Source organism: Panulirus ornatus, chromosome 21 (assembly GCF_036320965.1).
Source record: "Panulirus ornatus isolate Po-2019 chromosome 21, ASM3632096v1, whole genome shotgun sequence".
In the NCBI taxonomy this organism is placed as follows: Eukaryota; Metazoa; Arthropoda; class Malacostraca; order Decapoda; family Palinuridae; genus Panulirus; species Panulirus ornatus.
The window spans coordinates 3,252,275-3,267,432 of NC_092244.1; the positions used below are offsets into that span (position 1 = coordinate 3,252,275).

Here is a 15,158-nt window from a genome sequence, read left to right on the forward strand (position 1 = left end):
TGAAATTTGTTATATCAGCTCTCATCATCTCAGCAGCTAATATTATGTGAACAGCATACAGTAGTATTTACTTCCACAGTATTTATGCATGTCATTAGCCATAGTGATAATTAAGATATATCTTAGGAAGATTATTGGTAATTTGTTTATTTTTAATCTTTTTTAAGTATCCTTACCTGTCACATGTCATTTGCTGAATCTGGCTTAATAATGTGTTCAATTTTTTTATGGCTAGCTAATAATCTCATATTCTCCCCAGATGTAAAAATATGGATTGGGTTGGCTATCTTACAACCCGACTTGTTGACGACATAGCATGTCATCTGCGGTTGTTTCGAGAAGCTAGATCATCAGCACGAGGGAAGGCCACTAGTGAAGAGTTGATTGATCATTTCTTTGACCGAGAAGCTGAAAAAGAAAAAGATATATGTCGTGATGAAGTATGTCTAAAGTCAGATGCAGAGAAAGGTGATCTTACATATTCAATAGATTTTGAAAAAAAATGTATGCTGTTGCAGGAATTGATATTACAGGTTGTGCAACTCAGATTTGATTAAAGAAATTTTATCTTTAAGAGTGATCTTAAAGAAATTTTTATCTTTAACAGTGATCGTATAAGTATCTGTTCAAGCATATAAAGATGGGTATCACATTGAGAATCTTTTGTTAGAGTCACTGCACATATTTTGAGTTTTCCAGTGGTGAAAGTTTTTTATTACACTAAAAAAGTATGTGGGGTAAAGGAAATTAACTGCACTCATTTTATTTCCACACATATATCTTACTCTTTCATTACTTACTTGATCAAACCACCTCACACCACATATTGTCATCACACATTTCAATTTCAACACATCCACCCTCTTCCATGCATCCATATCTATAGCCCATGCCTTGCGACCATATAACATTGTTGGAACTACTATTCCCTCTAACCTACCCATTTTTGCTCTCCAAGAAAATTTTCTCTCTTTCCACACATTCTTCATTGTTCCCATAACCTTCTCCCCCACCCCTACTATGACTCACTTCTGCTGCTGTGGTTCCATTCACTGCCAAGTCGTCTTTCAGACATGTAAGACACTTCACATCCTCCAATTTTTCTCCATTCAAACTTACACCCCAACTAACTTGTCCACCAACCCTGCTGAACCTAATAGCCTTGCTTTTATTCACATTTACCCTCAACTTTTTTCTTTTACTTACTCTTCCAAAGTCAATCACCAGCTTCTGCAGTTTCCCACTTGAATCAGCCACCAGTGCTGTATTTGTTGAACAATAAGTGACTCGCTTCCCAGGCCCTCTTATCCCCAACAGACTGCATACTCACCCCTCTCTGCAAGACTTGCATTTACCTCCTGAACCATCCCATCCATAAACAAATTAAACAACCATGATGACATCACCCATCCCTCCTGCAGACCAACCTTGACTAGGAACCATTCACTCTCTTCTCTACCTACATTCTCTCATTTCCTGCGTGTGCGAGAGTGTCAACAACAGATGACAGGGCCTTAGAGGGAAGTTCCTTACATGGCTCTTTGCTCTGTTCCTTCTTTTGGAAAGTAATACAGGAAGGGAGGATTTCTAGCCACCCATTCCCATCCCTCTTAGTTGCCTTCTACGACATGCAGGGAATATGTGGGCTGTATTCTTTCTCACCTATTCTTAGGGATAATATATATGGTTTTATTTGTTTTATTATACTTAATCGCTGCCTCCCATGTCAACAAGGTAGCACATACACATACACGTGTATATACATAAATGCCCATACCTGCACATATACATATACATTTCACTGTATACATGCATATAAATACACAGACGTATACTTATATACACATGTACATATTCATACTTGCTGCCTTCATTCGTTTCTGTTGCCACCCCGCGTAACATGAAATAGCAAAATGGTCACTCCACTCATATACACATATATCTACATAAATGCCCATACACATGCATATACATACATATACATATACATATCATCATAGGAGGGTGGATGTGCTGGAAATGAGATGTTTGAGGACAATGTGTGGTGTGAGGTGGTTTGATCGAGTAAGTAATGTAAGGGTAAGAGAGATGTGTGGAAATAAAAAGAGCGTGGTTGAGAGAGCAGAAGAGGGTGTTTTGAAATGGTTTGGGCACATGGAGAGAATGAGTGAGGAAAGATTGACCAAGAGGATATATGTGTCGGAGGTGGAGGGAACGAGGAGAAGTGGGAGACCAAATTGGAGGTGGAAAGATGGAGTGAAAAAGATTTTGAGTGATTGGGGCCTGAACATGCAGGAGGGTGAAAGGCGGGCAAGGAATAGAGTGAATTGGATCGATGTGGTATACTGGGGATGACGTGCTGTCAGTGGATTGAATCAGGGCATGTGAAGCATCTGGGGTAAACCATGGAAAGTTGTGTGGGGCCTGGATGTGGAAAGGGAGCTGTGGTTTCGGGCATTATTGCGTGACAGCTGGAGACTGAGTGTGAACGAATGGGGCGTTTGTTGTCTTTTCCTAGTGCTACCTCACACACATGAGGGGGGAGGGGGATGGTATTCCATGTGTGGCGAGGTGGCGATGGGAATGAATAGGGGCAGGCAGTGTGAATTGTGTGCATGGGTATATATGTATGTGTCTGTGTGTGTATATATATGTGTACATTGAGATGTATAGGTATGTATATTTGCGTGTGTGGGCGTGTGTGTGTGTGTACATTGTGTATGGGGGTGGGTTGTGCCATTTCTTTTGTCTGTTTCCTTGCGCTACCTCACAAACGCGGGAGACAGCGACAAAGCAAAATAAAATAAAATATAAATATCATCATAGACACATATACATACATATACATGCACAAACACAGACATGTACATATATATGTGTGTACATATTCATGTTTGCTTGCCTTCATCCATTCTTGGTGCTACCCTACCCCACAGGAAATTTATTATTATTATTATTATTATTTTTATTATTATTATTATTATTTTTATTATTATTATTATTCTTTCGTCTGTTTCCTTGCGCTACCTCGCAAACGCGGGAGACAGCGACAAAGCAAAAAAAAAAAATTATTGTTATTATTGTTATTATTATTATTTATTTATATTCATTATACCTAGTTGCTGTCTCCTGCCTTAGCGAGGTTGTGCAGTAAACCGAAGAAAGAATTGCCCAACCCACCCACATACACATGCATAAATGCCCACACCTGCACATATACATACCTATACATTTCAACATATACATACATATACTTATACAGACATATACATATATACACATTTGCCTATTCATACTTGCTGCCTTCATCCATTCCCGAAGCCACCCCACCGCACACGAAACAGAAACCCCCTCCCCCCGTGTGCGCGTGAGGTAGTGCTAGAAAAGACAACAAAGCCACGTTCGTTCACACTCAGTCTCTATCTGTCATGTGTAATGCACTGAAACCATAGCTCCCTTTCCACCTCCAGGCTCCACAAAACTTTCCATGGTTTACCCCAGACTCTTCACATAACCTGGTTCAATCCATTGACAGCACATTGATCCCGGTATACCACATCGTTCCAATTTACTCTATTCCTCGCACGCCTTTCACCCTCCTGTATGTTCAAGCCCCGATCACTCAAAATCTTTTTCACTCCATCCTTCCACCTTCAAATTGGTCTCCTGCTTCTTGTTCCTTCCACCTCTGACACATATATCCTCTTTGCCAATCTTTCCTCACTCATCCTCTCCATGTGACCAAACCATTTTAATACACCCTCTTCTGCTCTCTCAACCACACTCTTTTTATTGCCACACATCTCTCTTACCCTTTCATTACTTACTCGATCAAACCACCTCACACTACATGTTGCCCTCAAACATTTCATTTCCAACACATCCACCCTCCTCCGCCCATGCCTCGCACCCATATAACATTGTTGAAACTACTACTCCTTTAAATATACCCATTTTTGCTTTCTGAGATAACGTTCTCGCCTTCCACACATTCTTCAAAACTCTCAGAACCTTCACCCCCTCCCCCACCCTGTGACTCACTTCCACTTCCATGGTTCCATCCGCTGCTAAATCCACTCCCAGATATCTTAAACACTTCACTTCCTCCAGTTTTTCTCCATTCAAACTTACCTCCCAATTAATGTGTCCCTCAATCCTACTGAATCTAATAACCTTGCTCTTATTCACATTACTCTCAGCTTTCTTCTTTCACACACTTTACCAAACTCAGTCACCAACTTCTGGAGTTTCTCACCCTGATTAGCCACCAGCACTGTATCAGTGAACAGCAATTGACTCACTTCCCAAGCCCTCTCATCGACAACAGACTGCATAATTGCCCCTCTCTCCAAAACTCTTGCATTCACCTCCCTAACAACTCCATCCATAAATGAATTAAACAACCATGGAGACATTACGCACCCCTGCCACAAACTGACATTCACTGGGAACCAATCACTTTCCTCTCTTCCCACTCATACTCATGCCTTACATCCTTTATAAAAACTTTTCACTGCCTCTGGCAACTTACCTCCCTCACCATGTACTCTTAATACCTTCCACAAAGCATTTCTATCAACTCTATCATATGCCTTCTCCAGATCCATGCCACATACAAATCCATTTGTTTTTCTAAGTATTTCTCACATACGTTCTTCAAAGCAAACACCTGATCCACACATCCTCTTACTTCTGAAACCACGCTGCTTTTCCCCAATCTGATGCTTTGTACATGCCTTTACCCTCAATCAATACCCTCCCATACAATTTTCCAGAAATACTCAACAAACTTATACCTCTGTAACTTGAACACTCACCTTTATCCCCTTTTCCTTTGTACAGTAGCACTGTGCATGCATTCTGCCTATCCTCAGGCACTTCACCATGGACCATACATACATTGAATATACTTGATCAGGGCCTGATCATACAGAGGTTTAGAGGCAAGCAAGGAATAGAGTGAATTGGAACGATGTGATATACCGGGGTCGACATGCTGTCAATGGACCGAACCAGGGCATGTGAAATGTCTGGGGTAAACCATGGAATGGTCTGTGGGGCCTGGATGTGGTTAGGGAGCTGTGGTTTTGGCGCATTACACAATGAATGTGGCCTATTTTGTCCAATTTTCCTGGTGCTGCCTCGCTGAAGTAGGGGGTAGTGATGCTCTTTCCTGTGGAGCGGGGTAGTGCCAGGAATGGATGAAGGCAAGCAAGTATGAATATGTACATGTGTATATATGTATATGTCTGGTACTCAGTTCTTTACGACAGCACTAGCTCCTTCCCACTCTATAACCAGTCACCTGTCCCAAGTAGGAATAAAGAACTGACCACTGCTTCGCACTTGAACAACTGATATTCACAGATGAACAACCTATATTAACAGACCCTCACCAAATTAACTTCGCAATCATAAAACAACACTCACCTCACCTGACATATCCACCCACCTGAAAGTACACTCCAGATATGTATAAATTATCTTTTCCCATTTCTGTTCTGGCATAGACACCGTGAACAGAAAAATCACTTTTAGCGAGGCTGTATCATCATCATTTGAAGAAATGGGCTGCAAATTTGTTGGGGAACTTCTCACCTGACAGGAATCCATTATTTTCCTGCTTGTGATTATAATGCATCCTCGAAGCTGAAGAAGCTTTCTCTCCACTGACTGCCATTTCTTTTAGTGGTATCTGATCTTTGTAAAATGGGTATTGCCTTTAACTGATTTATTTCAGGGTTTCATAAAATCAGACCCATTTGTCTTAGTGCTTTTGAGCCTTTGCACTATAGTATATGTACTGTCTTTCTTTTGGCTGATTTCTTTTTCAGTTCCTTTAATCAGCTTGGATTTTTTAATCATGTTCTTTGATCATATTCCTCAGTTTCTAATTTTTTCATCCATATGTTAAAACTTTTCATGCTCTTTATTCACATTCCTCAGTTTCCTAATTTCATCTGTTTACAGAAATATTGTGTTCTTTGATTTATGTCCTAGTTTCTTAGTTCCTTTTTCTATTTGCTGTAAATTTTTATTATCATTATTATTATTATTTTGCTTTGTCGCTGTCTCCGGCGTTAGCGAGGTAGTGCAAGGAAACAGACGAAAGAATGGCCCAACCCACCCACATACACATGTATATACATACACGTCCACACACGCAAATATACATACCTATACATCTCAATGAATACATATATGTACACACACAGACATATACATTTATACAGATGTACATAATTCATACTGTCTGCCTTTATTCATTCCCATCACCAATTTTTATTGTTTCTCTATTATTATGAGTGATTCTGAGAAATTTGTGCTACTTAGAAATACAAGTGAATTATTTAAGTAATTTTTTCATATATTGAAATATTCTCTAAACAAATCTCTTCTCTCATCAGATTATTTAAGTGACTTGGCAGAGACTATTTTATACTACGTATTACCTCCTGAAGACTTCTCAAATGCTCCTTTGTGCGCCGCTGTGGTGGAGATTATGGTATCCTCTGTCATCATGCCTGTAGTTTCCCTCATCTCTGATCCGGATTATATCAATACACTTATTGTATGGGCTGTAAGTGCATATCGTATACATCATTATTTGATTACAAAGATCATATAATTGATCATTCATGTTTTCAGTTGTATATTATGTTGGGTGATACTTTCTCCATGGAATGGCATTCATATTCACTCTCTGTTAGTACTTAGCTGATAAGTTTGGATTTCAATGTTAACTTTGTAGTCACGTTCTTAAAGCTGGTCAGACAATTTCAGGGCCTTTGCTAATATCAGAGGCTGAAGTAAAATATTCCATCTCAAAATTTTGAGATATCAATGTTATTCAAAGACTCTGACATTCAAGTGCACCAGTCAGTAAGAAAGTTAATTTTTTTTTAATATACTTCTAATTCTAAAAGGATATCCAGGAATGTGGCTCCTGTCCATAAAAGGGTGCAGCTTTCCTGAATATCCTGAAGAAGGCATGCCAAACATTAAACCCTATACCCCCCCCCCCCCCCCCACCAGATTTTAGTAATTAAATGTGACATTTTGTTACTACAAAAAGAATTAAAAACAAGAAAACAAAAAAGATGTAATTTAATTAGAATTTGACAAGGTATTCACAAGGTACACACAAATTAGTGTGTTCACTCTTCTCAGGAGCCACCACAAACATAATCCTGCAAGTGTTTGGGGGGGGGGTGTCTCCATACATTACCTATCCTTACATTTACCTCCCTCACCAGCTGATCTGTAATGATGTTAAACAGCTATGGTGGCATCACACACCCCTAATGGAGACCCATCTTCACATGGAATCATTCACCCTCTTCTCTTCCTTCTCACATATGTGCCTTACACTCTTGATAAAAACTCTTCACTATTTCTAGCTGGTTTCCCTCTCACCAGATATTCATAACATCTTCTACAGAGTATCTCTATCATTTTCTGTTTCTTTAAGTATTTCTCACCCACATTATTAAAAGCAAAAACGTAATCCACGCATCTTCTACCACTCCTGAAGCCAAATCGTTATTCCTCAATCTGATGCTCTGTGCATGCCGCCACCCTCTTAGTCACCACTCTCCCATACAACTTAACAGGTACACTGAATGAACTTATACCTCTTTATTTCAAATATTCACTTTTGTGTTCCTTGCTACTGTACAGGCATTCTGCTAATTCTCAGGCATCCCACCATGAACCATACATACATTAAAGGTTTTAAGTAACCAGTCAACAACACAGTCACCTCCTCTTTTGAGAAATTATTCTGCAGTCCCATCTACTCAGGTCACCTTGCCACATTCATCTTATGTGATGCTTTCACCACCTTTCTACAAATCCACTTGCCAAGACTCTCTCACTTTGTATATCTCCCTGACCTATACATCCCATATGCCACCGCATCATCAGACACTTTCAATAGTCCTTCATAGTACTCAATCCATCTTCGATTAATGTCATTGCCTGTTACTGCTTCCCCATTTGCTGGCTTCACTGATGCTCCCATTTGTTTTCTTGTTTTTCTCATTAGTAATCATTAGTAATCTCCTTCCAAAAAAATGTTCATTTCTCAATGAAGTTTGCTTATACTTGCTCACACAGACTCTAATTTGCCCTCTTTTTCAGCCCTGCAGCTTATTCTTTACCTCTTCCTGCTTTCACATGTACACCTCCTATTACTAGCACATTCTCCTTGTAAGTAAGGCTCATACATCTCTCTTTTCTCTTTCTCAAGGATGTCTTGCTCTTCTCTTTCACTGGGAATTCAACTTCATCATTCCGCCCCTCTCCAGCCTTTCTTACATGGCTACCTCCTGTCTTCCATATGCCACACACTCCTCTCGGACATATTGGCACTGCTTCTATAAATACATACCATTCTTCACCCAATTCCCTTGCTTCATTTTTTCTTACGTCTTGCCTTTTTACACCCAGTCTTTCTTGGTATCCCTTCACATAAGCCTCTTTTCCGTGCTCATGCACTGTCACCACACTCTTCCCACCCATAGTGTTCGCTCTTTTCTGAAAGTCTGCAAACCTCACCCTTGCCTCCCTCATGTAATGATCAAACATCCCACTAGCTGCCTTTCTCAGTGCATTCACATCTAAGAGTCTCTCTTTCCACATCAATTAGTGCATAATCCAAAAGATGCATAGTTACCTTCTCCTACTCACCCACATATATATGTCCCTTTTTATGAACTAGGTATTTCCAATCAAGAGTCCTTTTTCAGCGCAATTTCACTGATTATTCACCATTTTCATTCACATCACTGGATACCCCATGACCTCCAGTTATAAGTTCAGCTGCCACATTGCTCACTCTTGCATTCAGATCACTCATCACTAATACCTGATTCCTCTTATCAAAATTGTAGAAACTCTCACACAGCTCATCCTAAAACATACTCCTCTTTTCTTCCTTAGTGCATAAACACTATAATTTCCCACCACTTGTAATCCACTTTCATTTTCATTTTTACCCCCATCATTCTAGGCCTCACATCCTTTCACTTTTACTCATTCTCACAACTCGTTCCTCAATAGAAGTGCTTCCCCTTCCTTTGCCTCTGCCCTAACACTAACCCCTGATTTTGCATGTAAGGCATTTCCAAACCATTCTTCCCCCTTCCCCTTGAGCTTTGCCGCACTCAGAGCCAAATCATCCAGATTTCTGTCCTCAGACTTACTACCTACATCTCCCTTCTCATTTTGGTTACATCCACACACATTCAGACACCCCAGCCTGAGCCTTTGAGGAAGATGAGCAATTCCCACTTGGTCCCTTCTTCAGTACCAACTTTTAGAAATTGAAATACAACCCTCTGCTCCTACTGTCTTCAGTTGCCCCCAGTGACATGCAGAGAATATGTAGGAAGTATTTTTTCTCCTTTATCCCATATAATACTGGTTATTAGTAAATGTGATAAGTCATTAAAACCCAAAAGAATATAGATTGATAGAAAAATAATCAAGTAATTCAAATTTTAAAAGATGGCTTCCAACATATGCCGGTTGACTGGTTACATGACGTAAACAGTATTAGAATAGAGAATCAGCTGATAACATTAAAAAAAAAAAAATTTAAGAACAGAATGTCAGTGACTGACATTTCCAAAATAGTGTCTGAAGGAATGACACAGATTTTGAATAAACAAACCCAAGAGCAAGGACCAACAAATTAATTCATGTTTGAGAGATGCTTATAAAACTTGGTAGTAGCTTCAAGAAAATTGATAAGGTATTAAGGTACTGGAATGTTTTATTAAGAGTAGAGAAGTATTTTACAGGCTTTTATTGATGCAGTACAGTATTACATACGGATGAAATGATAGTACTGATATATACAAAAAGCCAATGTTTGGAAATAAAGCTTGAGAGGTAGCTTCAGGAGACTTGAATATAAAAGAAGATTTGAATAGAAAAATAAGGACATATAAACTATTTAAATGTTTGATGTTAGGGATCAAAAATATCATACTGGCTTTGATGAGTACAGTATTACTTACAGATGTAGTGATGATATTGAAATACTGTTAACAAGAAGTGAAAGTGTAAATATAGGAAAGATAGCATTAATCTGTGCTCACCCTATTCAGAACAGTTTCTGAAAGAATGATATTAACCTTAGAACAAAACTGATTCTGTACAAGATATGCACAATCAGTTTGTTATTTTTGATAATTCTTATCAGATAATTCTCAGTCTTGCAATCTGCTTTACCATATACTAGAAGTTATCATTCCTTTTTAAGAATTTTCATTTTATCAGCCATGAATTTCTTACTCTTGTTATTCATATTAATTTTTGTTTGTTTTCAGTGTACAGACATTCCAGTAACAAGTGAACTATTTGTTAATGTGATCAAAACAACTAATAATGTTGAAGAATTAGATGCTGTAAGAAGTTTAGTCATTAAAGAGATGACTAGTTTGGTGAGTAATTGTTGATATTTATATGATTAATGGCTTTGACTATTGGAATTTGTTAGATTAGTGTTGATATTATTCAAATTTTGATTCGTTTATATAGCCTGTCTCATACCATTAGATTATTTATTGTACTTAATTGCCATTTCCCACGTCAGCAAGGTAGCGCCAGAAAACAGACGAAGAACAAACCATCCACTCATACACACACACACACACACACACACACACACACACACACATGGGAGATGTATAAAAGAAAGAGACAGGAGGTCAAGAGAAAGGTGCAAGAGGTGAAAAAAAGGGCAAATGAGAGTTGGGGTGAGAGAGTATCATTAAATTTTAGGGAGAATAAAAAGATGTTCTGGAAGGAGGTAAATAAAGTGCGTAAGACAAGGGAGCAAATGGGAACTTCAGTGAAGGGCGCAAATGGGGAGGTGATAACAAGTAGTGGTGATGTGAGAAGGAGATGGAGTGAGTATTTTGAAGGTTTGTTGAATGTGTTTGATGATAGAGTGGCAGATATAGGGTGTTTTGGTCGAGGTGGTGTGCAAAGTGAGAGGGTTAGGGAAAATGATTTGGTAAACAGAGAAGAGGTAGTAAAAGCTTTGCGGAAGATGAAAGCCGGCAAGGCAGCAGGTTTGGATGGTATTGCAGTGGAATTTATTAAAAAAGGGGGTGACTGTATTGTTGACTGGTTGGTAAGGTTATTTAATGTATGTATGACTCATGGTGAGGTGCCTGAGGATTGGCGGAATGCGTGCATAGTGCCATTGTACAAAGGCAAAGGGGATAAGAGTGAGTGCTCAAATTACAGAGGTATAAGTTTGTTGAGTATTCCTGGTAAATTATATGGGAGGGTATTGATTGAGAGGGTGAAGGCATGTACAGAGCATCAGATTGGGGAAGAGCAGTGTGGTTTCAGAAGTGGTAGAGGATGTGTGGATCAGGTGTTTGCTTTGAAGAATGTATGTGAGAAATACTTAGAAAAGCAAATGAATTTGTATGTAGCATTTATGGATCTGGAGAAGGCATATGATAGAGTTGATAGAGATGCTCTGTAGAAGGTATTAAGAATATATGGTGTGGGAGGCAAGTTGTTAGAAGCAGTGAAAAGTTTTTATCGAGGATGTAAGGCATGTGTATGTGTAGGAAGAGAGGAAAGTGATTGGTTCTCAGTGAATGTAGGTTTGCGGCAGGGGTGTGTGATGTCTCCATGGTTGTTTAATTTGTTTATGGATGGGGTTGTTAGGGAGGTGAATGCAAGAGTTTTGGAAAGAGGGGCAAGTATGAAGTCTGTTGGGGATGAGAGAGCTTGGGAAGTGAGTCAGTTGTTGTTCACTGATGATACAGCGCTGGTGGCTGATTCATGTGAGAAACTGCAGAAGCTGGTGACTGAGTTTGGTAAAGTGTGTGAAAGAAGAAAGTTAAGAGTAAATGTGAATAAAAGCAAGGTAATTAGGTACAGTAGGGTTGAGGGTCAAGTCAATTGGGAGGTAAGTTTGAATGGAGAAAAACTAAAGGAAGTAAAGTGTTTTAGATATCTGGGAGTGGATTTGGCAGCGGATGGAACCATGGAAGCGGAAGTGGATCATAGGGTGGGGAAGGGGGCGAAAATCCTGGGAGCCTTGAAGAATGTGTGGAAGTCGAGAACATTATCTCGGAAAGCAAAAATGGGTATGTTTGAAGGAATAGTGGTTCCAACAATGTTGTATGGTTGCGAGGCGTGGGCTATGGATAGAGTTGTGCGCAGGAGGATGGATGTGCTGGAAATGAGATGTTTGAGGACAATGTGTGGTGTGAGGTGGTTTGATCGAGTAAGTAACGTAAGGGTAAGAGAGATGTATGGAAATAAAAAGAGCGTGGTTGAGAGAGCAGAAGAGGATGTTTTGAAATGGTTTGGGCACATGGAGAGAATGAGTGAGGAAAGATTGACCAAGAGGATATATGTGTCGGAAGTGTAGGGAATGAGGAGAAGTGGGAGACCAAATTGGAGGTGGAAAGATGGAGTGAAAAAGATTTTGTGTGATCGGGGCCTGAACATGCAGGAGGGTGAAAGGAGGGCAAGGAATAGAGTGAATTGGATCGATGTGGTATACCGGGGTTGACGTGCTGTCAGTGGATTGAATCAGGGCATGTGAAGTGTCTGGGGTAAACCATGGAAAGCTGTGTAGGTATGTATATTTGCGTGTGTGGACGTATGTATATACATGTGTATGGGGGTGAGTTGGGCCATTTCTTTCGTCTGTTTCCTTGCGCTATATATATATATATATATATATCTTTCTTTTCATACTATTCGCCATTTCCCGCCATTTCTTAGAAATCTCCAGTGTTCACAAGATATACAGCAACATCCTGTATCTAGATATTTATTGAATATGATTGCAAAATATCATACAGTATCAAGTGGCAACCGAACATTCTTGTGTACAAGCTTTTTTTATGGCTGTAGTAAGCATGAAATGATGTGAGCTTTTATCATTGTAAAAGTCTTACACTTATTAACTTATCTTTCTTCCAGGATTAGATGAAAGGTATCATGACCATGAAATAGTTGCTTGACTGATAAAGTGGTAACCTCAAATCTAAAAGGTCATCTCCTCCCTCCCCAACCATTAGGAACCAGTTATATATCAGCCTAATTCATTTGAATGCTGCATCCCCATCATGTTTGGCATAACTCACTACGTTCATGATGGTTACTCACTCATTGACAGACTTACTATCTTTTCATTTTGACTCATTTATTGAGATGTGATCATTGACATCCATGGAGAAGCAAATTATTGATGACAGTAAATGAGGTATATATATGACTGGATCCTGTTTCGGTAGATTCAAGGTTAGGGTTCAGCACTATTTCACAGCTCTCCCTGATAGTTTTTTTTCAGATTTAGATTCTAGAACATTTAAAGGAGAGCATTCAGACTAAGCAAAATAAAAGTCATTAACTCTGTAAGTTACACTTGATTTAGGCTTCTGAAGGGGTGAAAGGTTGAAAAGTTTCTTGAAGTCTTGCAAGTGTTTGATAAGTGATACAAGTGTTAAACTTAATAGATTTCATTTGTAATTCAGGCTTACAGCCCTACTTTTCACATCCCTCACTTACCATAGATGAGCTTCAAGTTCTCCATTTTTCAAAGATATGCAAGTTTCCTAGTCTTCAGATTCAAGTTTCATCACCAGTATTGTTGTTTTTCTGTTGTTAGAGTTGAAATCCTGGAGGACTTTCATGCAAAAGTAGTTCATGTGTCTTTGGTTTGATATGTAGCTGGAGTAGGATTATAGGCAGTATGTCCTGAAACTTTCACTACTTTTTTTTATTGATGTTGGGAACCATCTAATAACTTATGTGGAGCCATTGACATCAGATGGACTTAAGCCACAGGATGATCTTAGTTATTTGTTGATCAGTAAGTTAACTATGTTCAGTTTCTTCCCTTATTCTAGGTTCAAGTTTATTAGTATTGGGGTAATTCTCTTGTTTTTGCTGGCTTGTGTCAGGATGCTGAATGTGAATGTACAGATGTTCAACTGATTAGTGAATGTTGCTTTTGTATCCTTGCTCATGTGGGAAATGGCGATCAAGTATAATAAAATGAATATAGATATAGCTTTTGTTTCTGATCAGTGGACTGAACCCTATGAGAATCTACGTGCAATCCTTTACCCATCCTCAGTTCACACTTATTAGATGGCAATTTTTGGACCTTCTGTCCATTGTTTGATGTTAACTTATGACCTCTTTACTCTCATTTTTGACCTTCAGAGATGCTGGATGAGCAACACTGTTATTAATTTGTGGGTCTTTTGTGACTCAGATGGTAAGTATTTCATTCTACCTTGAGAACTAGTTAACTTTGAGGTAACCTTCATATCAGCTTCAACAGTAGATTATGTAGGTGACGAATTTGTTTTGGTGATCAGCCCAACCATTACTTTTGTTTGTGCTTTATATTTTTCATTTTATTATAGTTTGGCTCTTGATCTTTGTTCTCAAACAAACAAAACCTAACAATGAAAGTTTACGTCACTGCAGTGTAATTATTTGCATTGTTTTGCTGAGAAATATATGGACCATAAGTCTGGATTTAAAGGATGCTCATTGGCATGTACCAATTCATCCAAGAATAGGGAAATGTTTTAGCTTTATGTTGTCTTGGATTGGCATTTAGTGATTGTAGGGGTGGTGACATTCACAGAACATCAGATTGGGGAGGATAAGTGTGAACTCAGGAGAAGTAAAGGGTGCTTGGGTCAGGTGTTTGCTTTTAAAGATTTTGTATCAGAAATACTTAACATAGCAGAAGGATATTTTTGTGGCACATATAAATTTGGAAAAGCCATAGGATAGGGTTGATAGAGATGCTTTATAGAACATGTTATGAAAATTTGTTGTGGTAGGAACTTTGCTAGAAGCAGTGAGTAGCTTTTATCAAGAGAGTAAGGCATCTCTTCATGTAGGAAGAGAGAGTGAGTGAGTGAGGGGTTTCGTGGGAAGGTGGGTCTGTGGCTGGAGTGTATGATGTCACCAGTCTGTTTGACCTGTTATGGATGGGGTTGTGAGGGAGGTGAATATGAGGATCTTGGAGAGGGGGGGCAGGTGGATGGGGGCTTTGCAGGTAAATCAGGTGCTGTTTGCTGATTACACGACTTTGGTGGCAGATTCAAATGAGAAACTGTAGAAGCTGGTTTCCAAGTTTGGATACG

General features: G+C 39.2%; 1 protein-coding gene across 3 annotated transcripts in view; it reads left to right on the forward strand.

Annotated features, from left to right (window-relative positions):
- Positions 1-263: 263 nt before the first annotated feature.
- LOC139756264 (sorting nexin-13-like) overlaps positions 264-15,158 on the forward strand; it is a 90,365-nt gene continuing 75,470 nt past the window's right edge. For all 3 annotated transcript variants that reach the window (XR_011714305.1, XM_071675482.1, XM_071675483.1), the window contains exons 1-3: positions 264-468; positions 6,408-6,580; positions 10,338-10,451. Coding sequence is in view for 2 of the 3 variants with exons in the window: in XM_071675482.1 (XP_071531583.1) it covers positions 270-468; positions 6,408-6,580; positions 10,338-10,451 (486 nt within the window). In the remaining variant the exon portion in view is untranslated. The remainder of the gene's footprint in view (positions 469-6,407; positions 6,581-10,337; positions 10,452-15,158) is intronic.